The sequence below is a fragment of the Corylus avellana genome, chromosome 4, assembly GCF_965113065.1.
Source record: "Corylus avellana chromosome 4, dhCorAvel1.hap1.2, whole genome shotgun sequence".
Classification (NCBI taxonomy): domain Eukaryota; kingdom Viridiplantae; phylum Streptophyta; class Magnoliopsida; order Fagales; family Betulaceae; genus Corylus; species Corylus avellana.
The window spans coordinates 14,361,928-14,389,900 of NC_142493.1; the positions used below are offsets into that span (position 1 = coordinate 14,361,928).

A 27,973-nucleotide genomic window follows, 5' to 3' on the forward strand; every position below is an offset into this window, starting at 1 on the left:
ACAAATAACTAGGTCCTACTAAGTCGTTGCCTGTGATCATTGTGTCCAACCTAGATGATCCTCAAGAAAAAAAGTTGTTGGATATTTTGAAAGAGCATAAAGAAGCCATAGGGTGGTCTATTGGAGACATCAAGGGAATCAGTCTTGCATTGGTCATGCACAAGATTCATCTGGAAGAAAATGTTATGCCAGAGGTAGTTCAAGCTAAGGTAATCAAATTTCTGGATGCGGGAATCATATACCCGATTTTTTTCAGCAAATGGGTGAGTCACATTCATGTGGTGCCCAAGAAGGCGGGTATTATGGTGGTCAAGAACAAGGATAAGGAGTTGGTCCCAGCCTGAGTTCCGTCGGGATGGAGATTATGCATTGACTACCAAAAGTTTAATTTTGCTACAAGGAAAGACCATTTTCCTTTACCTTTCATTGATCAAATGGTGGAAACATTGGCCGACTGTTGTGCAAATTATATTAACTCGCAAGTGCACGAATCGTTTGTAGAAACAGGGTTTGCAATGCGAGGTCGATCCCACAGAGAATTGTATTCTTGAAAACAAATTTAAATCTAAAGTAATTAAATACTAACTGATGTGGTATTTTAGTAACCAAAAATATCAATTATAACATTACCACTCGGAATAGGATGAATCCCGTAGGATAGGACTATATTGAGGGTGTCGAACCTCAAGGACTGCAATTATTTAATTATCAAAATTTGAAAGATTAAAATTAACTTAATTTAAAAGAGAATGATTTGTTTGTGTAATTTCAAAGTGCATGAAAATAAAGAGAGTGAATATATGAGAGAGAGAGAGTAGGGTATTGACTTCACCACTATTCGCACATCAATGATTAACCATATGTAATTCTAGCAATTCATTCTATGCATGCTATAATTTAACAAGAAAACACATGAAAATAATTTCATACAATCAATGGAATAGCATAATGTTGTGCAAAAATATACCTAAATTAATAGGTAAATAATTGTACGTTTTAACTCACAAGTGCACAAGATCAAAACAATAGTATAGTGCAGCAAGTACGAGGTCGAACCCACGGAGATTGTGATTTTATTTAGAATTAATTAAAATATCAAATTGTCACAGATTTGATATTGAGAAAAATAAAAATATATAAAAATAAAGTGAAGGTAAAGGCAGGGCTTTGATATCCACCACTAATCATGCTTAGATAATATAACAATATGCCAATGATCCAATCATATTATGAGTACTTAATGTTTGTCAACCTAAGGGCATGGGTGTCTACTCCTTAAGCTATTGATCTCCCTAAGCAACGAATTAGGCATGGGTGTCTACTCTAACTCTTTTCTTTCTTAAAGGATTTAGCATGGGTGTCTACTAAGTTGTTATTTAAGAAAGCATAAATCTATGGAAATCGACAAACACATGAGGCCTAGGGCATGGGTGTCTACTCCCGGTTCCCCATGTTGATTAACCCAAGAATCCGGTGTGGATATCTTTTGTTACTCTTATTAAACCCAGGACTCGATCATTCAAATTGATTTAATTAACTAATCTATACCACATGCATATAATGGCCAATCACATACATATGAGGAATTCAAGAAAACAGGAATTAATCAAGTTAAGCAATACAATATGATTATCACAAAGGCGCCAATATTGAAATATTAAATAAACATAACTAGGGCTTCAATCTAGCCCTACTAAGTAAATTAGCTACACATAGAATTTATGTTAAACATCTTTGTAAAATAAAAGCAAGGAAAAGAATAAACCCGACACTTGAACTTGAGAGCTCCTATACTTCTCTTCCTCCCAGCCTCCTATTCTAAAGGTTTAAGAGTCTATTTATAGGCTTTAGAAGTCCTTGGAAAAGTAGTAAAACCTAGGGTTTTCGCTGGTTTCAATCCTATTACAATTTGGACTTGGAAAAACCCTATTATGGAAATAGGTACATTGTAGCCGCCACTTGGAATGCCTCGTACGCACGGGTGCGCTCGATCGCAACCCGTGTGCGCTCGATCGCACGTCTGCAATCGATGCCTCTTCTGCCTGCGCTCGATCGCTTCTGGCTTGGCTTGTGCAGCATCTCCTCTAGTATTGCGCTCGATCGCAGATACTCTGCGATTGATCGCAGTACTAGGGAACTCCAATTTTCCTGTGTTCTCTTTTTGAGCCTAAATCACCCAGTTTTACTTCACTTTATTCCAAAAGCCTGTAAAAACAACAAAAACACAAAAAGGAAGTAAAATGATCTAATTAACTAAAACCAAAGGACTAAAACATGTAAGATAAGGGCTGAAAATATGAATATTTTAGCGCTTATCACATAACCCATCTTCGGTTGGCACTGATTGTCTACCTAAATTACATTAAACTAGGGTGTAGTACGATCTGTCTTTCCTAGGTATGGTCTATCTAACCCTATTAATTGCATGTCGATTAAGAACCATTGTATAACAATCATTCTTATAATCACAGAAAATAAGAATGATTTGAGTTCAATAATAGTAAAATAATTTCTAAGACAAGATAAGAATTTTACTAATATTGAGTTGGAATTTAAGAACAATTGCATTTAATATGAAGAACATCAATCAACTGTAGCAATCCTCAGAGTTATACAATCAACGTGCATAAATTGAAAAACTTGAAATTAAATACAATCAAACCATTGTGCTTGGAAAAGGTTACATCAATACCCTACAATTGGTTTAGCCACTCATGATCTTCTAAGCTCCACAGACAATTTACTGAATTTTTACTCTAGAAAGCGGTGTGTCTGTTTACAATGTTTAGAGCCATGTTTATAGGGATTAGGTGAACCCTAAAAACCCTAAGAAAACCAGAGGTCAGTCTCCCAGTCCAATTGGGAGACTGAAAGCCAAATCCACGCTGGAAAAGGAGTGCTGTCGTGCACTACACACCCGTGTGCACTCGATCCTAAGTTTTGTACGCTCGAGCCAAGCTGTTATGCTCACGAGTGCAGGCATGCGCTCGATCCTTGGCTGCAGACGCTCGAGCGCAAATACGCTCGATCCTAGATCCAGAATGCCCAGATTTTTGCCCTTTTAAGCCCAATTTTCAATGGTTTGTCAAATAGGACCTGAAACACAAAAACAAAACAAAATCAAACAAATAACAATGCTAAGGAATTAACGTAAGTAAATTAAGGAGCTTGAATGTGCAACATTCGGCGCTTATCACACCCCCCAACTTTCATATTGCTAGTCCCTTAGCAATACAAAACAGAAAATAAAGTGAAAAATAAAAAGATAAATCCATCTTTCATGGGATGTGCGGTTACATTTAGCGTATGCAACAAGCCTTTTAAACCCCTAGGAGTTCCCTAAAGGATGAGTGAAGTCTCATGAGGGTTTTCCAGGAATGATACCCACAAACATTTTTCAACCATGTAGTTCCCAAGAATGCAATATCATGACCATCATGGTTCTCATTCATTAGCAGGTTTAATAGAACAAACACCATCTTCACAATTTCAAGAAATTACAAATTAGCTTCAATCATGGCAATTATGAGATATTACAGGATTCAACTAGTGTATGTGAACTCAACACATAGCCATGGGATTTCAAAACTAATCTCAATCATGCATGGATCAATACTCAAAATTCATTAGACTCCCCATCAGATAAAACAACCAAGGCAAAAAATTCTCTTCTTTTTTTTTTTTTTAGCACTTAGCTCCCTTAAGCTTTCTGATTGACCCATGTATAGAGCGCTAGGCTAATGACTCCCAAACCAGACGGTTTTAGGGCATTAGGTGTAAAGACACCCCTAAGGACTTACTAACTCAGGTCAAAAAGGCTACGAAGCTAAGCTAAATATTTTTTTTTATACAATCAATCAAACAAAACTTCTCACTTTTTGACGTGAACACTCACTGCTTAATGAGGCAAGAGGTTCGGTTACTTGGTGGAAAGCTCAAAATGATCAATTTTTTTTTACTTAGAATTTATGCCAAGGTCATTTTCCCGATAAGTTATCCAACTACATTCCAAATATTGAAACCAGACATCACTGATTCTAGATTTTATGCCCCACAAACTACATGCTAGTGTGCTTGTGAAAATCAAATTGAAACAAGTAATATCTCATGGTACCAATGAAAGAAACACAATTTGAATTCCTTAATCAAGTGATCATGTGTTTGTCATATTAAGCCCATCAATGAATTTCAAATCACAACAGAAAAATTAATTGCATGCTCAGAATAACATGTATGCCAACACCCCCCAACTTAAAATACACAATGTCCTCAGTGTGTGGATAAAGACAATAAAGCAGTGTAAGGGAAAGGAGTACCTGACCTGTCATTGCGGTGTAGAAGAAGATGCCCCCGAATCAGGTGGCAGCCGTGCTAAAATAGCGCGCAATAGTGCTTGCTGTGCTTCAAATCTTTCATCTGCCAGGCACTTGTCCTCCTCCCTCTGGGTAGCAAGCTCAGATCAGAGCTCCGTTAGGTCTTGATGGAGAGACTCATATTGTGATATTCTCATAGTGACAGTCTCCGCCGCTCCCTCTCTCTCTGTTGGCTCAACTGCAGGTGGATCAGTGTGGATAGGGCCATCAACCTCCCTAACAACCTCAGTTGCTGCGGGCTCCAGACGTTATCTCGGCATGTGGGAACAACTTGGGTTCCACAAGATCAATCCAAACTGAGGGTGAGCAGAAATTGGCCCATCCTCGGGTGTACCCTCAATGCCTCGAGTCGGAAGGATATGGGTGAGGAGAAAAGGGAAGGGAAGTCCCCATGAAGACGACCCCTGAGTGCAGCGCACAATCGCCCTGTCGTAAAACTTGTGTATTTGATCCCAAATGAGCTAAGAGATGGAAATCCAAAATCCTCTCTGAAAAGCATACAGGGCCGCGAGGAAGGGAGCGCGCCGTTGAGTCTTGTGTCCAAATGGACACACATTCCGCTGCAAAATGAAGTCCATGAACCAAAGTCATGAATGCAGTAGAACCTTGCTTGTACAGTTGCGGAGATCATCGGTATAATGGCCATGGCAGATGTCATCCACAATATGCTGCAATGTATGCTCAGACGGGTCTAAGTACCGAGGGGAGCCATCCCAAGCAAAATATCAGACGGGCACTCATGAGAACATTGCAGCGTAGTAGCAATGTCATCGGCGGTCAGCTCAATGTCAATGCCCGCTGCAGAGGAGGATAGGATGCCTAGCCGAGTACAATCGAATGTGAGATGATGATAAAATTCTCAGACCAGGCCTTCGTAAGCAACGGGGCTGACTAGCTAAAATAGCGCAATGAGACCGTTGTGTTTGCATTCCTTGACCGCCCATTCGGTTGCTTGGAGGCTTTTGAAAATGGTGTCAATGGAAAAAGACGTCTCCAAGATGAGCTTCGGTTGCTTCCCACGGCGAGGTGAAGGCTGGGCGGGGACCTCGGGGGTGGTATCCCGAGCGGGGGAAGACTGGGAGGTGGAGGCGTGGGCCTGAAGCATGCTGCCACTTGGTTGGGGATTTTCTTCGAACACCTGGTGGGCACCTCAAAAGGGAAGTGGTCGAGAACCACTCAACACGGCTGCCCAACCCCCTGTAACAAGAAGAAAAACACCAACACAGAGCAGTCCGTGTGTGGACAAGCACCCACGGACTGCTTTTTCATAAAAAAAAATAATAATAATAAAAAAAAATAAAAAAAATAAAAATTGGGGAAAATGGGCACGGTGGGGATGGGGAAAAAAAGGGAAAAGAGAAAAAGAAAAGGAGGAGAGAGGAGGGGTGGAGTGGTGGCGCGGTGACCGTGAGGTGGTGAGTGGTGGCGGTGGACCGTGGTGTGGGATGGTCGGTGCTGGGTTAGGGGGATGCGATTTAGTGGTGGGAGCAATGGGGCTACGGTGTGGGGGAAGAAATGGGGGAAAGAAAAGTGGCCTGTGACCTAAACAGGTCACGTGAGACCTCTCAACAAGTGCGCTCGAGCGGGCACCAGAGTGCGCTCGATCGCACTTGCGCAGAGGGGGAATGTATGGACGGGGGTACACTCGAGCGCTCCTGAAGATGCGCTCGAGCGCATTCGTGCAAGTGTGTGAGTCAGTGTTGTGCTTCTACGCTCGATCCTACTCGGGTAGGCTCAAACGCAGGCCTATGTCTGGGATCGAGCGCACAGTGGGTGCGGTCGAGCCCAGGGTGCCAGTGTCTTAATTCAAACAATAGACGGGATCTGTCAAATTGACAGATTCCACGTCTGTACCCGGCTCGAAGTGCTGGATGCAAGGCTTCAACCTTTGACCGTTGACCTTGAACAGAGTGCCATCCTTTGGGTCCCGCAATTCGACGGTGCCATGGGTAGACACCGATGTGACTATGAACGGACCATCCCATCTTGAGTGAAGCTCCCCAGGGAAAAGCCAAAGTTTGGAATTGAAGAGCCATACTTTCTGGTCTGGCATGAATGTCTTGGGCAGGATATGTTTCTCATAAAAAGCCTTAGTCCGCTCCTTATAAAGGCGAGCACTATCATATGCATCTTGCCGTAGCTCCTCTAACTCTGTCAACTGAAGTTTCTAGTGGGGGCTACCTACTTGCATGTCGAAATTGAACTGCTTAATTGCCCAGAGAGGTTTGTGTTCTAATTCCACAGGGAGGTGACACGCCTTGCCATATACCAGTCTATAGGGAGACATTCCAATTGGTGTTTTGTAAGCTGTGCGGTAGACCTATAATGCATCATTGAGGCGGAAGGACCAATCCTTGCGGTCTGGCCTGACCGTTTTCTCCAAAATATGCTTAATCTCCCGGTTAGAAACTTGGACTTGGCCACTTGTTTGAGGATGGTAAGGAGTGGCTACCTTATGTGTGACAGAGTTCTTGAGAAGCAAGGTTTTGAAAAACCGGTTGCAAAAGTGTCTACCTCCATCACTGATAAGTGCTAAAATATTCATATTTTCAGCCTTTAACTTGCATGTTTTAATCCTTTGGTTTTGCTTAATTAGGTCAATTTAATTCCTTTTTGTCTTTTTCATACTTTTGTAGGCTTTTGGAAGACAATGAAGTAAATCTAGATAATTTGGGCTCAAAGAGAGAAGATGGAAAAAATGGGAGCTCTCAGACACTGCGATCGATCACAGGGTACCTGCGATCGAGTGCAGTACCCGAGAAGATCAAACACAAACCAGGCTAGGAGCGATTGAGCGCATGACAGAAGAAGGATCGATCGCAGACCTGCGATCGATCGCACCCATGCGCATGAGACACATCAAGTGGCGGCCAGAATGTCTTTCTTTCCATATTAGGGTTTTTCAACTCCCAATTGTAATAGGTTTTGAAACCCTACGAAATCCCTAGGTTTACTACTTTGTCAAGGACTTCTAAAGCCTATAAATAGACCCTTAAGCCTCTAGAATAGATATACTTTGTAAGGAGAAGAATAGGAGCTCTTCAAGTTCAAGGCTCGGCTTTATTCTTTTCCTTTCTTTTCTTTTCTTTATGAAGATGTTTAACATCAATTTTATGTGTAGCTAGTTTAATTAGGAGGGCTAGATTGAAGCCCAAGTTATGTTTTGTTAATATTTCAATATTGGCGCCTTTGCAATGATCTTGTTGTGCTATTTAACTTGATTAACACCTACTTGCATGAATTCCTCATATGTGTGTGCCTGATCAACATATGCATGTGGTATGGACTAGTTAGTTAAATCAATTTGGATGGCCGAGTCCTAGATTTAATAAAAGTAACAAAAGAATCCACACCGTGGTTCTTGGGTTAATCAACATGGGGAACCGGGAGTATACGCCCATGCCTAGGCCTCATGTGTTCGTCGATTTCCATAGAGTATATGCTTTCCTAAGGAACAACTTAGTATACAGCATGCTAAATCCCTTAGAAAAGAAAAGAGTTAGAGTATACACCATGCCTAACTCGTTGCTTAGGAAAATCTATAGCTTAAGAAGTATACGCCATGCCCTTAGGTTGACAAACATTAGATATGCATAACATGATCAAAGCATTGGCATATTGTTATATTATCTAAGTATGATTAGTGATGGACATCAAAGCCCTGCCTTTACCTTTTCATTTATCTTTAGATCTTTTAATTTCTTTTTCACAATATCAATTCAGTGACAAGTTGATATTTTTAATTAATTCTAAATAAAATCACAATCCTCGTGGGATCGACCTCATACTTGCTGCACTATACTATGGTTTTGATTTTGTGCACTTGCGAGTTAAAACGTACTAAATATTATCCATTAATTTAGGTAGTATTTGGCACAACAATCACTAATGATGGCCCGAGGAGTACCAAATCTGTTGAAAATGTTGGCTTGTAGGAATTTCATCACAACCTTGTGATCATTGGTCTTGGTGGCAATGGCTTCTACCCAGTTAGAGACATAATCCAATCCTACCAAAATGTACTCATATCCACAAGACGGTGGGAAGGGTCCCATGAAGCCAATACCCCAGACATCAAAAATCATGACAATGAGGATGGGGCTCAATGGCATCATGTCCCTCCGAGACATAGCTCCTAGGCGTTGACATCTTTAACAAGCTCGGCAAAATTCATAGGCATCTTTGAACAAGGTGGGCCATGTGAATCCACATTGTAGAACCTTGGATGCTATCTTCTTGGCACTGAAATGCCCTCCACAAGATAGAGAAAGACAAAATGTGAGAATACTGGAAAATTCACTCTCAAGGACACAGCGTCGGATGATCTAATCAGCACAATACTTGAATAACTTTGGATCTTCCCAAAAATAAAATCGAACTTGCTTGAAGAAGCGGTCCTTCTCTTGCTTAGACCAATGAGAAGGAATCTAACCTGTAGCTAGATAATTGACAATATCGACATACCACGGCGGATTTCTTGGGGTAATTTCAAATAGTTGCTCATCAGGGAAAGAGTCATAAACAGGAACCGGCTGGGGTGTCTCAAACAAAATTCGTGACAAATGGTCGGCAACAACATTCTTAGTTCCCTTCTTGTCCCGAATCTCAATATCAAATTCTTGCTGAAGTAGTATCCAACAAATCAACCGTGGCTTTGTTTCCTTCTTGGCCAGCAAATGTCGCAGAGCAGCAAGATCAGAATAAATGATGACCTTTGATCCCAAAAGATAGGAGCGGAATTCATCCAAGGCAAAGACCATGGCTAGCAATTCTTTCTCGGTGGTTATATAATTGACTTGAGCATCCATTAGAGTCTTGCTAGCATAATAGATGACGTGAGGGAGCTTACCTACCCGTTGTCCCAATACTACACCCACAACATAGTAAGATGCATCGCACATGATTTCAAAGGGTAGAGACTAGTCAGGAGGCTACATGATGGGGGCAGAAGATAACAGAGACCGGAGCTTTTGGAATGCCTCTTGACATGCTTCATCAAAGTGAAAAGGGGCGTCCTTAGCAAGCAAGTTACACAAGGGCCTTGAAATTTTGCTGAAGTCCTAGATGAAGTGGCGATAGAAGCCGGCATGCCCTAGGAAGGAACGAATCTGCTTCACTGAAGTGGGCGGCGGTAAATTTTCAATTAGCTCAAGTTTGGCCCAGTCCACCTCAATACCTCTTTTGGACACTATATGTCCCAAAACTGTACCTTCTTGCACCATGAAGTGGCTCTTCTCCCAACTTAAAATCAGGTTAGTTTCTTTGCAACGTTGAAGCACAAGTGAAAGATTATGGAGACATTTATCAAAAGAAGATCCAAAAATAGAAAAGTCATCCATAAATACCTCCAAAAATTTCTCCACCATATCCGAGTAGACAGACATCATACATCTCTGGAATGTGGCAGGTGCATTGCATAATCTGAATGGCATGCGTCGGTAAGCAAAGGTGCCGAATGGACATGTGAACGTCGTCTTCTCTTGGTCTTGGGGATCAGCAGCTACCTGATTATACCCGAAATAGCCATCTAGGAAGCAATAGTAGCTTTGGCCAGCAAGACGCTCCAAAATTTGATCAATGAATGGGAGCGAAAAGTGATCCTTCCGGGTATGGGAGTTGAGCTTTCGGTAGTCGATGCAAACACGCCATCCCGTAGTTGTGTTCTGTGGAACCAACTCTCCAACTGAGTTCTCAACGACGATGATGCCGGATTTCTTTAGAACCACTTGAGTGGGGCTCACCCATTTGCTATCTGACATAGAGTAGATGATGCCTACATCAAGTAACTTGACTACCTCTTTCATGTTGGGATTCAGCCGGCGCTGTGCCTCACAGGAAAGTCGAGCATCTTCTTCCAAGTGGATCCGGTGCATGTAGATAGATGGGTCAATGCTTTTCAAATCTGCCACGGTCCATCCAATGGCCTCTTTATGTTCCTTTAACACTGCTAGCAGACTATCCTCTTGGTCTTTTTGAAGGTCGAAAGCAATGATTACCGGCAAAGTGTTGTTAGATCCAAGAAACGCATACTTGAGCTTTGTTGGCAGGGGCTTCAACTCAAGCTTTGATGGAGACACTAGAGAAGGAATAAGAGGAGTGCTTGATGTCACAGGTAGGGTCTCCTTTACTACTCTTCATGGATGGAAGTCTGTACTTGCAGCTGTTTCTAGCAAATCATGGACCTCTTTGATGTACTGGTCGGTGTTGAACTCTTCAAAGTTGAAGTGAGTCAAGCAGGCTTCCACTGGATCCTTGGTCAGAAGACTAAGTAGTGAATCTTCTACATATTCTTCAATGCTGTCCAAAAGGAAACACTCATTCTGATCAGAAGCATGCTGAAATGCAATAAAGATATTCAACCAAACCTTCATATTGCCAAATGAGATCTCCATGACTCCAGTTCGACAATTGATGCATGCATTAGCTGTGGCTAAGAAAGGATGCCCATGGATGACGGGAATCAACTTATCAGGATTGGGCACAGGCTCGGTGTCAAGCACTATAAAGTCGACTAGGAAGAAAAATTTATCCACCTGGATGATCACATCTTCTACAATCCCTTTAGGCTTCTTAATAGACCGATCAACTAGTTGCAGAATCACTATGGTGGGCTTCAGCTCCCCTAGGCCGAGCTGCTAATATACTGAATATGGAAGTAAATTCACACCAGCTCCCAGATCTAGGAGTGCCTTGTCAATTTCCCTTTGTCCGATGATGCATGAAATTGTAGGAATCCCGGGGTCCTTGAACTTCGGAGGAGTGTTGTGCTTAATTAGGGAACTCACTTGCTCAGTCAGAAGGCTCTTCTTGGGGATGTTATTTCTGGTCTTCCCCTTTTGAGTACACAAGTCTTTAAGGAACTTCGCATAAGCAGGCACTTGTGCGATGGCATCAAGAAGGGGATAGATTTTTACCTGTTTGAACACCTCCATCATTCATTGTATTTTCTCTGGAGTGGGAGCCGCTGATGATGAAGCCTCATTGCTTACTTGCTTGCTTTTATCATTTTGTAAATTCGGTGCAGCCTCCGTGTGTTCATCCTTCTTCTCCTCCACATGGTTGCCAACTATTCTTCCACTTCGCAAGGTTGTGATGGCTTGAACTTGCTGATGGTATGAAGTGCCCTCATCTACCATGTAGTGCCCCTTAGGAATTATCACTGGTTGACTTGGAACCTTTCCTTCGTCCCTACTGTTGAGGGTGTTGGCCAGTTGTCCGACTTGAGCTTCCAGCTTGGCAATGGATTGGGAATGTGAGTTCACTATCTCCTGCTGAGATTTCACCGTCTGCTTTATCTCGCCTACCTGGCCGGTCAGCTCACTCATCATTTTTAGCATCCGGTCCTCAAAATTAGAATCTGAGTGCGGTTGTACGGCCTGGTATTGCTGCTGTGGAGGCTAGTAAGTGGAATGAGGTTGGTAGGGTTGCCTGTTAGATTGAGCTTGATTGTGTGGCCTTGGGGCTGAGTTGCCCAAATTTGGGTTCTTCCATAAGAAATTGGCATGATTTCTCCATCTGGGGTTGTAGGTATTGGAATATGAATCATTACCCAGTCTGGAGAAAGCTGCATTAACCTGCTCATTAGCAACATTAGTATAATTTCCAGCAAGAGGGCAGTTATTTACATGATGCACAGGACTTGAACAAAATGAGCAAGATTCATGTGGTGTGTGCATGTGGGCAGTATCAAGAGCAAAACCAGCAGTCATCAAAACTTGATCTAGCTTCTTGGTGATAGCCTCAACCACTTGGTTGGCCATGTTTGGGGAATGGCCTGCTTCATACAAACTTTCTGTCTTGAGTGCTTTAGGTGCTAGTGCCCTTCGTCTGGTAGAAACCTGCTGAAGAGAATTGTTACTCAAATTTTCAAACATAGACCATGCTTCCTCTTTGCTTTTTAACATGAATGTTCCCCCACAAGATGCATCTACCATTTTTCTATTGCACTTTAAGGTCTCTTAGAGAATTAAGATTTAAGATGACATTCATTGGGATTTGAAGTTTCGACAGTAAAATCTAACGGTGTATTACTTTCGAAATGTTGGCTTCTTTCCAATTGAAGAATGAATCAATAGTTTTAAACTTTGACGATTCATGAATTTAAAATTTTCAAGTTAAATCACGACCCTGTAAGAGACAATCAAAGTTTATAAACATTAAACAACAAAATAAACAATCGTACGGATATTAAAGTTTATTCAATCATTCAAATTAATAGTGAAATTAAATTAATGTTTATCTTACAGCTGTATTGACATATTTGGTAAGGGCTGTAAAATGTTTATTTTACAACCTCCAAGAAAGAAGAGACAAGAGACACATCAGCTATTTCACTAAATAATAGTATACACGAAAACACATGATCAAAGGCACTTTCTCCATTTCAATCGGCAACAACCCCTTCACATTCAACCGGTAGAACAAACCGAGCCAGCCCAAGAAGCACCCAAAAGAAATATCCAGGAACCTAATTTGATCTCCACCAAAGAAAACCCTTCCCTTGCTACACTTCACAAAGGCTTCCTCCAACAGCGCAAGACTTCAACCAACTGCTCCAGCAATGCCTTCTTGTCTTCATCTCCTTGGGCAGCCACAAGGACTCTCATAGTCAAAAAGAACTGCATCCATTTTGATTTCTCGCTCTAAAGTTTTCTCTTGACATTTCACTCTCTCACCAGTCCCAGAAGCTAATTTTTCTAGTTTGTCAAGGAAAACAGTAAAAAAAAAAAAAAAATGAAAAAGCTTTGGGGTGCCGTGGCACCCACAAAGCCTAATGTGGCTCCACCATTAGGTGCACAAGATCAAAACAATAGTATAGTAGGCAAATACGAGATCATTCCCACGAGGATTGGTAAATTATGTTTAAAAGTAATTTCCTAATTAATTAACAGAATTAAACCAATTGTCACAGATTGAATTTAAACCAATTATACCGATATATTTAATGCTTGCCAACCTAAAGGCATGTAATCTACTCCTTAAGCTATTGATCTCCCTAAGCAATGAATTAGGCATGGTATATACTCTAATTCTTTTCTTTCACAAAGGATTTAGCATGGTATCTACTAGGTTGTTCTTCAAGAAAGCATAAATCTGTGGGTATCATTTCTGCATGCGCTCGATCCCTTGCCATCCAACTTTTCTCCCAAATTGTCTTTTAAGCTTGGAACTTTCCAAGAAGGCTTTCATTTCTTCAAAAACCTAAAAACTACAGGAAAAACACAAAAATAACACAAAACATCACATAATAACAAAACTAAGAGATTAACATATGTGAATTAAAGGGCTAGAATGTGTAACATTCAGTACTTATCAGCCCATGACCAAAACATTTTGAGAAGATCTTTTGAAGTTGGTCAAAAAGTCCTCTTATATAATTCGCGGTTGCATCTGTTCTCAAGTAAGCTCAAGTCTCGATGGGCTAGACCATTCATAGTGCGTGCAGTTTCTACTCATGGAGCCATTGAGATCGAGGATCCCAAGAATGGAAATACTCTCAAGGTCAATGGTCAACGGCTAAAGCAATTCCTAGAATTGGAGATTCTAGAGATTGAAGAAATGCCCTTGGAGGACCCTACTTCTTCTAACTGATCTATAATAACCCGATAAAAATAATAGTTTTTATTAAGAGATTTTCTACAAGGAATGGTTAAAGACCCGGTTTTATAACAAAGGACCTAAGCCCATACCTATAACCTAAAACTCCTTAGGCTTTTTGAAGCACAAACCTGAGCTTAACCCTTTCTGACCTAACGTACGCTAGGGTTACCGGACGTACGCTCCTATTTTTAGTAGAGGACGTACACGGGGTGGTGACCACCGTACGTACGCCTACAAATAGTACAAGGACGTACGACAGGGGATCATCGGACGTACGCTACTTTTTGGAAAACCACTAGATAATACTTGTACTTACGATGCACCCTTAGGTCCGTTGAGTAAATAGTACTGGACGTACGCTCCAATAGTACTAGATGTTCGCTACCTTTCAAAGTAGTTGGTAGCACCCTTAGCTTTTCTGGCCTATAAATACCTAACCCCCCATCGCCCTTCAAATATATTTCTTGCCATCAGGCCCTCTAAAACCCCTTGGGTTAATCAACATGGGGAACTGGGAGTAGACACCCATGCCTTAGGCCTCATGTGTTTGTTGATTTCCATAGTTTTATGCTTTCTTAAAGAACAACTTAGTAGACACCCATGTTAAATCCTTTAAGAAAGAAAAGAATTAGAGTAGACACCCATGCCTAATTTGTTGCTTAGGAAAATCAATAGCTTAAGGAGTAGACACTCATACCCTTAGGTTAGTAAACATTAAGTATTCATAATATGATTGGATCATTGGCATATTGTTATATTATTTGAGCATGATTAGTGGTCGATATCAAAGCCCTATCTTTATCTTTATCTTTATTTCTTTTTCATATATCAATATCAATTTCGTGGTAACTTTGATATTTTAATCAATTCTAAATAAAATCAACAATCTCCGTGGGATCGATCTCGTACTTGTTGCACTATAATATTGTTTTGATCTTGTGCACTTGCGAATTAAAACGTACTAAATATTATCTATTAATTTAGATAGTATTTGGCACAAGAACTTTTTGGCGCCGTCATCGGAGATTGTTTGATTTTGTTTAGAATTTTAACCCATAGTTTATTTTTGTTTTAATTTTTTTTTGTTTTTCTAGTTTTTTTCGTAGTTCTTATTCTGACTCTGGAGGTGCGCCTGAGCGCCCCACCAGGGCGATCGAGCGCACCTCACGGAGCCATTGATCACACATTCGGACAGCAACACAGTTACTATACTAATTATAGATCTAATTTCTTTTCTTTTCTTTTCTTTTCTTTTCTTTACATGTAAGGTTAGTTGAGTCTGCATCTTTGTAAGTTTTATTTTTAATTTGTTTTTATTTTAACTTTTTGTTATTTTTGTCTTCGCACATGTAGGACGGCATTCCGACACCCCATAGACTATGTTCATATTGCCATGACCCTTATCACCATGTTAGAGAATGTCCTACAATGAGAAAAATTTCTAACAATGCTTTTGGGCACATGAACACATCATTCTCTAGACCGGGGAATGACCACGATTTTGATTCCTATAACCCATCATGGAGCCAACTGTCTAATCTCCCAGGGCAAGCTCAAGCTCCCGGAATTCATGCTCCACAATCTCATGGACTGCAATATCACTCATATTAGCAATTCTCTGATCATGCATATTCCTCTCAATCAACTCCACAACAGAAATATCAGGTTGAACCACCTCCTCTTTAGTTCTCTGAAGAGACATTAGATATGATGAACACATTGATTAAGATTACACAGCAAGCATCTGAGGAGATGAAGACCTACCTCAAACCTAAAGGCAATAGTCTCAAAGAAGAAGAAGCATACCTAGAGGAGCCATATTCCACCTATTGGCCTCCACAATACCAAGAAGAGGAGCCATCTCCACAGTTATATGGTCAATCATATTCTTGTCTTAGCCTCAGTCTGAGGCAATCCATTTTCAAGATAGTAGCTCATGAAGAGGAACCATCTCCCATGTATGATCATTCATATTCCTCTCCACCTCAACAATACCAAGAAGAGATACCTCCTCCGAAGAGTTCTGCCTTAGAAGAAACGCATGCAAGCTTAGAAGAAACAATGTCAGCTTATCTTAACCAAATGGAGGAAAGTAAGCAATCATTTGAAACGATGAATGACTCTTGCATGCAATCATTTGAAAGGATGGAGGCTCACCTCAAGCAAATATCAGGAATACTTAAAGAAGAAGAAGAAGAAGAGCGCCAAAGTCAATTGGTGGCCAATCCTAATGAGCACTACATGGATTGGCCATCGAATGCCCATGAGGTGCAAAGTTTTCTGGGTCTTGCGGGCTATTATAGGAGGTTCGTTGAAGGGTTTTCTCGGTTGGCGGCACCATTGACCAAACTTACAAGGAAGAGCGAAAAATTTCAATGGTCGGAGGAGTGTGAACAAAGTTTCCAAGAATTGAAACAACGTTTAGTCACCGCACCGGTCCTCACTCTCCCATCAGGATCAGATGGATTTGTAATTTATAGTGACGCCTCACACAAAGGGTTGGGTTGCGTACTAATGCAGAGAGGGAAAGTAATCGCCTATGCCTCGAGACAGTTGAAGACTTACGAGGACAATTATCCGACTCACGACCTTGAGCTTGCCGCGGTAGTATTTGCTCTTAAGATATGGCGACACTACTTGTACGGGGAGCGTTGTGAAATCTACACAGATCATAAAAGCCTGAAATACTTCTTCACCCAGAAAGAGCTCAATATGCGCCAAAGACATTGGCTAGAACTCCTAAAGGACTACGATTGTACGATCAACTACCACCCAGGGAAGGCGAATGTAGTTCCTGATGCTCTCAATAGAAAAACCATTGCTGGAAGCGTATCTGCCATGTTCACCATGCAAAAGGAACTACTCCTTGACTTGGAGAGGGCCGGAGTAGAGATGATGGTGGGAGAAATCCAGTCTTACATGAGTAGCCTAAGCTTGGAGCCGACCTTAATGGAGCAAATTAGAACCGCCCAATTATCAGATAACGAAATTATTAGAAGCCGTGAAGAAGTTGAAAAAGGGGTACAATCGGATTTTCACATTGGTGGAGATGGGATATTAAAGTTTCGCAACCGAGTGTGCATTCCCAAGGACGTAGAACTGAAGAGAGTCATCTTGTCAAAAGCCCATCAGTCCCTATATACAGTCCATCCAGGTAACACCAAGATTTATCGGGGTTTACGTAGAAATTATTGGTGGAAAGGAATGAAGAAGGATATCGCACGGTATGTAGAACAATGCCTCACTTGTCAGCAAGTTAAGGCGGAGCACTAGAGACCTGCAGGACCTTTGTAACCCCTACCTATTCCTGAGTGGAAATGGGAACGTATTTCGATGGATTTTGTGTCAGGCTTTCCTCGAGCTCCTAGTGGCCAAGATGCAGTATGGGTCATTGTTGATCGGTTGACTAAGACTGTGCACTTCCTAGCCATCACGATGACTTATAGTATGGATCAACTTGCCGAGCTTTACATCAAGGAGATCGTACGATTACATGGGATTCCTGTGTCGATTGTATCGAATCGTGATCCAAGATTCACCTCTAGATTTTGGAGGAGTTTATAGGAAGCATTGGGAACAAAGATAACCTTCAGCACAGCGTTTTACCCTCAAACAGACGAACAGACTGAACGGACGATTCAAACTTTGGAAGACATGTTGCGACTATGTGTTTTGGACTTCAAAGGAAGCTAGATTTAGTACATTCCATTGATAGAGTTCGCTTACAACAACAACTATCATGCTAGCATCGAGATGGCACCCTATGAAGCCTTGTATGGGAGGCGGTGTAGGTCGCCATTATATTGGGACGAAGTAGGAGAGAGAAAACTACTCAGACCAGAGATCATTCAAGACACCTGTGAGAAGATAGCAGTGATTAAGCAGAGATTAGCAGCAGCTCAAAGTCGACAGAAGAGCTACGCCGATGTTGGACGACGAGAACTGGAGTTCGAAGTCGGCACAAAGGTTTTCCTCAAGGTCGCCCCTATGAAAGGAGTAATGAGGTTCTAAAGAAGAGGAAAGCTGAGCCCTAGATTTGTGGGTCCCTTTGAGATTCTCAAGAAGATTGGCACGGTGGCATATTGTTTGGCACTACCACCAAACTTGACAGGAATTCACAACGTATTTCATATATCTATGTTGAGGAAGTACGTACCGGACCCCACGCACGTATTAGAAAGCAAGCCCCTGCAGATTCAATCCAACATGACTTATGAGGAGACACCGACAAGAATACTGGATAGAAGGCAACAAGTCCTCAAGAACAAGACTATCTTTTTAGTAAAAGTCTTATGGAGTAACCACTCCGTGGAAGAAGCTTCATGGGAATTGGAGGAGAGCATGCAGGAAAGGTACCCATATCTGTTTGAGTGACAGCTGACAGGCCTCAAAGTGACTCTAGCACATCAGGTACTTCCTATGGTCAGTGGGTTAGTTGTTCACCAAATTCCGGGGACGGAATTTTTATAAGGGGGAAGGATTGTCACAATCCTAAATCCCTTTAGGGTATTTTTGTAGTTGACTCATAGATTTTTAAAAAGGGGTTGGCTTAGGTTAACAATGAGAATGGACGAATTTAAAAATATATATAATAATAATAATAAAATAGTAAAATATAAATAATAGTAATAATAAGAAAATAAAGAAGAATATATATATATATATATATATATATATATATATATATATATATATATATATGGAAAGCCCAAGGCGCCGACTTAAAAAAAAAACCTAAGCTCCTCAAAACCTATTTTCTATCTCTTTTGTAAAGCCTATTTAATGGGATGAAACAAACTCTTGCCGCACACCAAGAAAGGAAGAGAGAAAGGAAGAAAAAAAAAAAAAAAAAAAAAGAATTTTCCCTGCCTCTCACCTTTTTCTCCTCACGTCACTCTCCCTTTTGTGCGTCAGGTATGGTTTTGCCTCACATGTTGTTTCTTTCTTCTTCTTTTATATATATATATATATATATATATATATATATACTAAATTGAGAGCTTAAGTGTTTTGTCAAATTTTAGTATCTTCTTGCCTTGGTTGCCGTGTGGTCTTGTAGTGGGAAAAAAGAGATATTTGTTTTCTTCTTTTTACTCCTCACGTGCAGCCATATATATATATATATATATATATATATATATATATATATAATGATTTGAAGGATTTATAAATATATATACATGAGTACTTTAAAGTATATATATAATGATTTGAAGGATTTCAAATATATGTACATCTGGAATGTTTCAATATATATATAATGATTCAAGGTGTATATATATATATATATATATATATATATATATATAGTACCTTAAAATATATCAACACATATAAAGTTACAGGTTTTTCATATATATAGCATTCTGACGGAGGTATATATATACACGCATGGTAGAGTTTTATATATATATATATATAAAGGAGTACTACTCAATAAAATAAATTATGGAAATTTTATGAGAAAACATACCTAAATACCTAAGTAAGTTCATTCTCAATTGATTAGCAAGCCAACTCATAATAGTAGTAAAATGTTTTGTTGTGACGTGTATGAGGGTAGTAATGTGTCTATATTTCCTTCAGGAGATTAGTTAGCAGTCAGAGGAAAATTTTGTTGCAGTCAAGAGGTAAGTGAATTTACTATCCCTTCCAAAGAAATTATCATGTCATGCTATTTATGTAATTTTTGTTTCAAACTGCAAATGATTATTTTGTTTATACTATGAAATTATGTTGCATGCATGACAAGTTTGAGAAAAAAAAACTTTGTGAAAATAATGATGTTTATAAGAGATTTTGAGAAAATGATGATAAACCCTCCTACATGTTGCCCTAGAGAAGTACAAGAAATGATAAAAGAGTTATAAAATGAGGGCATATGTAGGGAGGAGTGTATTTTTGGCCCAAGAGAAACAAGAGAGAAGCTCAGTACCGATGCTAAGGATGGAGGCACAACCGCTGAAAGAGACTTTGCCAGAAGGTGGTTCCATCATAGTTTTTTTTGCCATGCTGAGTGCACCCAGAGTGATTGGCTGGCCAGGGGACGGGGCTGCGGCCATAGTATCTCATCCCAGGTCGCAAGGACCGCACAACCCTAGTATACAAGGGTAACAGTATACATAGGCCCTAGTATGAGATAAAAATTATCATAAACTTTATTGATGATAATATATTTTATTTGCTTTCTGTTTTCTTAAAAAATATACTGGGAACATATGTAGTTATGAGTTTCATTTCTCAAAACGAGACAAGAAGTAAAACTGCTTATGGTTGTGGATTTCACTTACTAGGCTCCCTTTGGGCTCATTAGTTTTATTTCTTGTTTCAGGTGGTGAACAGGTTGCATTAGGAGGCCGGAATGGGGGCGGGCATATTTAGGATTTCTTATGATTTCATATTAGTCAAGTTAATAAGTGCATTGGCACAGTTTTCTTTCAGAGAGTGATGAGACATATTTTTGTTAAGCATAGATATTTCAGTTTAGTTATTAATTTTGGACATGATATTCTAGACTTTCATGCATTCATTTTTATCCTAGTATTGTTAGTTGATAAACCTTATGGATCTTTGCGAGTAAGAAATTTTTAACAAACCTAACCCTAACGGGCTGGGGATGTTACATAAATAGACCTCTAAACCTCACAATTGGAGGATCCTAGAATAGACACAACTTTGGGAGAGGAATTTGGAGGCTACTTCTAGGAGCGGTTTTCGGTTCTTTCTTTCCCTTTCTTGTTTAGTTTTATTTAATTATGTGTAACTAACTCTTTAGTAGGGCTAGATTGAAGCCCTAATTATGTTTATTTAATATTTCAATATTGGTGCCTTTATGATGATCATGTTGTGATATTTAACTTGATTAATTCCTGTTTTATTGAATTCCTCATATGTGTTTGTCTGATCAACATATGCATGTGGTATGGACTAGTTAATTAAATCAATTTGGATGATCAAGTCCTAGGTTTAATAAGAGTAACAAAAGAAATCTACACCGGATTCTTGGGTTAATCTACATGGGGAACCGGGAGTAGACACCCATGCCCTAGGCCTCATGTGTTTATCGATTTCCACAATTTTATGCTTTCTTAAAGTTTAACTTAGTAGACACCCATGCTAAATTCTTTAAAAAAGAAAAGAATTAGAGTAGACACTCATGCCTAATTTGTTGCTTAGGAAAATTAATAGCTTAAGGAGTTGACACTCATACCCTTAGGTTGGCAAACATTAAGTATTCATAATATGATTGAATCATTGTCATATTGTTATATTATTTGAGCATGATTAGTGGTGGATATCAAAGCCCTACCTTTATCTTTATCTTTATTTCTTTTTCATATATCAATATCAATTTCGTGACAACTTTGATATTTTAATCAATTCTAAATCAAATCAACAATCTCCGTGGGATAGATCTCGTACTTGCTGCACTATACTATTGTTTTGATCTTGTGCACTTACGAGTTAAAACGTACTAAATATTATCTATTAATTTATGTAGTATTTGGCACAACAAGGCTCTTAGCTATTTTATTGGAATCCAAGCAGTGAGGAACTCAATAGGACTTCACCTCAGACAATCCAAATACATTCTAGACCTTCTGCACTGAGTGAATATGACCAATTGCAAGTCCTCACCTACTCCATGCATTGCTGGTTCCAAAATGTCTAAGTTTGATGGTGAACCCCTTCAAGATCCTACTAAATTCCAACATGTAGTGGGTGCTTTACAGTATGTCACTCTGTCTTGACCTGATTTGGCTTATTCTGTCAACCAACTATGCCAACACATGCACAATCCCACCACAACTCATTGGACAACTGCAAAAAAGGTCTTGAGAAATCTTAAAGGCTCAACTGATCATGGTCTCTTCTACAACAAAGGATCCATCACCCTCAATGCATTTTGTGATTTTGATTGGTGTTGTGCCAAATACTACCTAAATTAATAGATAATAATTGGTATGTTTTAACTCGCAAGTGCACAAGATCAAAACAGTAGTATAGTGCAGAAAGTAAGAGATCGTTCCCACGGAGATTGTTGATTTCACTTAGAATTAATTAAAATATCAACTTTCTTGGCTGACCAATCTAATTTCTTGGTCAGCCAAGAAACAGCATGCTGTCTCTCGTTCAAGTACTAAAGCAGAATATCGATCAATGTCCCTAGCCACTGCTGACCTATTCTGGATTCGCATGCTTCTTCAAGAGCTACAGATTCCTCTTTCTTCTCCCCCTATTCTATGGTGTGATAACATGGGAGCCCTTGCCTCCAACCCTGTTTTTTATGCCCGCACCAAACACATCGAAGTGGATGTCCACTTCATTCGGGAAAAGGTTACCAATAGATATATTCAAATTCAATACATTTCCACACTTAATCAGTTAGCAGACCTCTTCACCAAAGGCCATACTGCTCTTAGGTTATGCCTACTGTGTAACAAATTGAGGGTTGTTCCACAACCCATCAATTTGCCCGCGCGGGGGGAGGGGGGTGTTAAGGACATAAAAGAAACTAGCTCAAGCCATCTCTCCTTCCTTTCCTCCAGGCTAATTGACAGCCCACAATGGCCCTCAATTCAAGATGTTGGACAGATCAACTCCCTTGATTCACGCACTCCATCATTTCATGCAGCTGCTCCTCTTTTCCAATATTTGAGCAACAGCAACTACTCTGAACAGCTGAACCTATGGCAACATTATATAACATTTTTTGCTTTAGTTTTCTCTTATTGCTTTAGTTTTCTCTTTGTATTGTATCAACGTGGTACTCTTTTGTGTAGGGCTGTTAAGTGAGCAAAGCGTCTCGCGAGCAAGCTCGAGCTCGGCTCGTGCTCGACTCGAATATTAAATGAAGCGCTTCATGAACACAAATCCTAGCTCGAATATTAAATGAAGTAAGCTCGGCTCGACTCGGTTAGGCTCGTATAAGCTCGTGTGTGTGTGCGTGTATATATATATATATATAAACTAAGTAACACATAATTAATTATAAATCTCATAATTATTAAAATTTTAAAATTGCATTTATATTTAAGCGTTAGAAAATGAAAAATTATAGACCCTTTGTGATCAGAGAGAGAGAGAGCAATCATTAAAACGACCTCGATTCAATTAGAGTAGACCCAAACAAAAGGAAGAAGAATCAAGCAAAAACTATTGAGGGAGATTGCGAAATACAGAAACTATTGAAGAATCAAATTTCAAATAGACCCAAACAGTACTATCACTACCTGTCTGGCCAGTGAGAGTGAGAAATGAGAGTTTAGGTGGAAGATACGCTATGACTGGTGAGAGAGATTGAGAGAGAGACATTGATTTTTTTTTTTTTTTGTAGGGGGTATTGTCTCAATGCAATTTGAATACAATTTGTTAACTTATCAAACATTGCTAAGAAAACAACAATCCCCAAGTTTGCTTATTTATAAAAGGATGCATATCCTCTCTTTTTGAAACCAAGTGCTTTGCTATATTGACTCAGGCACCAAACTTGACTAGTCAGGTTAAGCAAATGCTCATATGCAAGTTGGCTTCTTAAGGCATTTAAGAGTACTTGAAGTCTAATTTTATTTTTATTTTTTTAAAAAAAAAAATTAAATATAAGAGCCAGCTCCTGAGCTGGCTCGGCTCGACTTATAATGAGCTCGAACTCGATTTTTTTGGCTCGCCCTTGAGCTCGGCTCGAGCTCGAGCTCGAGTAAAATTTAAACGAGCCAAGCCTGAAGAAGGGAAGCTCGCTCAAGCTTGGCTCATTTACACCCGTACTTTTGTGTATCTGAACCCTATGTAATTTATTGTGTAAAACGATTCCATGAGTCTCTCTATAAATATAAAATCATCTTCTCTGTTTTGGGCAAGTTAACCAAACAGAGTTTCTCTCAAAATATTTCAGGATATTCTTTTTATATTGTATGAAAGGCAAGCTATTTAATATCAAATTAAAATGTGCAAATGATTAAATAATAAGTTATTGTCGTCGCCGTTATATTATTTCGATCTATAGGTGTTAATTTTGCAGGGTATTATATGACCGGTCTTCTTGGGAGGCTGGTTCTTCTCTAGAGGTGATTCATGGTGACAGGTTAACTCTGATTTTGTATTTGATTGAAGCTGGTGGGATTGCTGGATAAGGAGATTGATATATGGGAGAGTTGAGTAAACTAAGTTTCAAGAGAGGTGAACCGTTGCTCATAGAGATTGGTCCCTGGATGTGGAAAAGAAAAGTGTTGTGGATTGGTTTGAGGAATTGAGTGTGAACCAAACATATATATATATATATATATATATATATAATATGTTTAGGATTGCGCTTAAGAAATAGAGTTTTTAAGTCGAAAAGCGCTTTTTGACAAAAGCTTTATTTTTAAGTTTTTGTCAAAAGTGCGTTTTGACCGTTTTTTACTTTTTGAACCCTTAAAAACACTTTTAAACTTTTTACCAAACAAGCATTTTTTCTTCAAATGGACTTTTTGAGTGTTAAACACGCTTTTAGACCCCACAAACGCAATCCCAAACAAGCCCTTAGACTCATTTAATAATCTAGCCAAAATAATTATTTGAGCTCATTTCATATAGTAAATGAAATAATTAAATTCAAATCGAGTTTATAACTACTTATTTATAACCCTTGAATTAGAGGTAGGGACCAGGGTTTATCAACATTATTCCACACCATGCTAGAGTGTATTTGTGGTTGGACTGCAAAGTGTTAAAAAAAAAAAAAAAAAAACTAGAAATAAATCAATTGAGAAGCAACAGAAATCAACAGTCTTTGGAAAATAAAATTGTTGACGAAATAATGAAGCACCACATCACTGAATTTCTCTTGGGAACAAAATGGAAATAAAAGCTGCATTTTTCTGTAAATGGCCTCTTAAAATTACATGGACACAAGCACTTAATTATCTGCTGCTTTCTTCTCCTCTGCTTCGCCGGCTTTTGCATCTGCTGGAGCCTCAAATGCTTTCATGGCTGCTTCACCTTCAACCTTTACTTCATGATCAGTCTTTGGCTTCTCTTCTTCCTTTGCCTCCACCTCCTCCTCAGTCTTTGGCTTTTCTTCTTCTTTACTTTCTGATGGAACTTCGATTGCCCTTTCATTCTCTTTTGCTTCTTTCTTTTTTTCCTTCTGTAAAAGATGTAGAATATTAATTAAATAATTAAAATAATTATTTTTTATTAGTTTAATTTTTTAGAAATCAGTAACCATTTATTTTTAGAAAACAATGATGTATACTTTAACAAAGTAATTGAGAGTCTCATTTGAATTTCAATTAAATATTTTAAGTGTTGGACTTCACTTATTAATAAAAGGTTTGAGCCCATACGTAGAAAAGTACTAGAATATAATTATAATTAGGAAAAACTTCACTTAATCCTCCTAAATTGTCATCACTTTTGCAATGTTTTCCCTAAAGTTCAATTTCTCTCAATTTAGTGTATCAATTTTTCAATTGTTTGCAATCTCACCCATATGTTAACTTTTCTCAAAATACCCCAATTTGTTTTAGGAAAAAAAAAATGCAAAGATTAAGGCATTGGTCCGAATTTAATGATATTTGTAAAAATACCCATTTCTCAATCTTTGCAAAAAAAATTAAATATTTTTTCTAAAAAAAAAAATGGGGTGTTTTGAAAATTTTTTTGGGATTTAACAGAAAATCTTAACGGAGAGGGACATTGAAAAAAATTTAAAGTTTAATACACTAAATTAAGAAGTTTTGAACTTTAGGTAGAACATTGCAAAATGAATGACAATTCATAAGAATAAGTGAAGTTTTCACATTAAATTATTAATTTAAACATTTCCTTTTAACTTAAACTTTTAAAATAAATAGTAATTTAACTAACCTGAGCACTTAATTGACTTGATATTTGGTTCTATCTATATGTTTTGCAATACAAAAACAAAAAACAAAAATTCAAGGTCGGGGAGGAAAAAAATAAAAGATATATAATGAAAAATAGGGTCACCCTCCAAAGTTAATTGGCAATAATAACTTTGATTTCAATTTAGTTAGCAAAATTAGCATAAGGGTAGTTTGTACTTTTGCATTCAAAAGCAAACTCAAACAAGATTTAACATTTGTTGCTCCTTTCTTTTCCAACAATAGAGAATAGCCCTAACATTACCGGTTGAATGTGTTATGTCTTCACATATTGTATTTGCTTATTTTTTTCCGGAGATGAATAAGAGACGGACAAAAGATAGAAAACAAATATTTTCAATAAATAAACAAGGAGATTTGGACCGTTTGTTTTCATGTAAAATATTTTGAGTGTTTGACGCAACGTAAAATATTGCTCGGTTGATAAAAAAAAATAATGTTTACAAGGCATAAAATAATGGTTTATGGGAGTTTGATTGAAAATATAAGGTCTTCGTACTCTCTCTTTTTCTCTCAACTCCTAAGATTATATGAAACAATAATCGTAGAAATCAAATTTTTATCCGACATGACAATTTCAACTGATCTTTGAATTTTTTTTTTTTTAAATTGTTTTATATTAATTTATAATAAGTGAAAAATATTATTAAAATTTCAAATAAATTACAATTAAATTTTAAATTTTCGTGTGTATGAACTTATATTTTATGTTGGGTTTCTGCGAAAAAATAAAAATAAAAAATATTTGACGAAATTTAATAACCGTCTCAATTTCCAAAAAAAAATACCTCATCGAGCAAGGAGACAAGAGACGAGGCGTTATTGTCATCGACGACGGAGTTGTCGCCACCATGGTTCTGTTTGTCATCATGTCCATCTTCCTTCTTCTCTTCAGGCTGAAGCTTGGGCTCCTCGTCGATCACCTGCGCCAACTCGTCCTTGGCCGGCTCAGGTGCCGGCAGCGCATCGTTGTCTCCCTTGGTTTTGGGCGAACCAGCACAATTACCCATCCTTGAATCTAAATAATCTTCTCTCTCTTTCTCTTTCTCTTTCTCTTTCCCTCTCCCTATACGCTAGTGAGAGAAAGGTTGAAGAAGACAAGAGAAAAGGAAAATTGATTTGTGAAGAGACAATGGGGATTGGCTTATAAAGGGTTGTTACAGGTGACAGACTTTTCCATGGCCTGGATAGATTTGAGGAGGCCAGCGGTTGCCATTGGTTGGATTCTATGTATATTTAGCACTTCTTTATGATTCTAAACAGCTGTCTCGTTGTCAATCTTGGCCTGTCTGTTCAATTACAATACACTTAATCCAACCCTTTCTCTGTCTTTTTGTAAATTTAAAATTGCCCAATATAGATCCAAATATAGAAAATTCATTTCATCTGTCTCTTTACGGCTCCGAATATTCGACTTTTGGTCTTGGCGGCTCAATTGGTTAGGAATCACGTTTAATGAAGTAGAGGTTATTAATTCGAATTCTCCTTCCCTCTTTTCCTCCCCTTGTTTGGATATGTTACAAAAAAATTACACTTACGTCTCTTAACGTTTATTCCTATTTTTTGCAATTAGTTCATTCTCATATTAAAATGAACTTAAAGGTTTTTGAGATATATCAAATAAATAATTTAGTCTTTACAGTCAAATTTCATTCACTGACTTATCAGATTTTGATACGTGAAATGTCAGAACAAATAAAATTGTGACACTTATCGCATTTAAGTCAATCTCACATTAGTAGCAGAATTTGATTGTATTGTAAGGACTAAATTAATTTTTTGGCATATCGCAAAGACCTCTGAATTCATTTTAATACAGCATTGAGTCAATTGTTTAATCATGTAAACCCTAGGGACTTATTTCTCATTTTTATCCTAAAAGAAAATTAAAAAAAAAAAACAGTTGTTTGCCATCAATAAACAAGTTCGTCAATCGGAGACGTGTGGTGGTATATACTGTTCAATGTTGGCGCCCCCTGATTGGAGAAGGGATTCTCGTAAATCTTATTGAATATCTATACCACACTATAATGCTTCTTTTCAATTTTTTTTTTTCTTTTCAATTTTGAAATAATGGTTAAGACTTTATAAAATGAATTTTATATATATATA

The 27,973-nt window shown here is 38.7% G+C and overlaps 2 protein-coding genes across 2 annotated transcripts; both read right to left on the reverse strand.

Moving 5' to 3' along the window:
- Positions 1-4,709: 4,709 nt before the first annotated feature.
- LOC148586357 (uncharacterized) lies at positions 4,710-11,509 on the reverse strand. The gene is made up of 11 exons (XM_088515583.1): positions 11,363-11,509; positions 11,159-11,287; positions 10,829-11,005; positions 10,528-10,708; positions 9,719-10,449; positions 8,806-9,292; positions 8,324-8,508; positions 6,193-6,531; positions 5,289-5,511; positions 5,073-5,192; positions 4,710-4,933 (listed from the first exon to the last, which is right to left on the reverse strand). Exons 1-11 carry the CDS (start codon positions 11,507-11,509, stop codon positions 4,710-4,712), a joined length of 2,943 nt encoding a protein of 980 aa, XP_088371709.1.
- A 13,261-nt stretch (positions 11,510-24,770) lies between these two features.
- On the reverse strand, positions 24,771-26,952 carry LOC132179985 (uncharacterized). The gene is made up of 2 exons (XM_059592813.2): positions 26,650-26,952; positions 24,771-25,101 (listed from the first exon to the last, which is right to left on the reverse strand). The coding sequence occupies exons 1-2, from the start codon at positions 26,869-26,871 to the stop codon at positions 24,871-24,873; spliced, it is 453 nt and encodes a 150-aa protein (XP_059448796.1). The 5' UTR covers positions 26,872-26,952; the 3' UTR covers positions 24,771-24,870.
- Between the last annotated feature and the right edge of the window lie 1,021 nt (positions 26,953-27,973).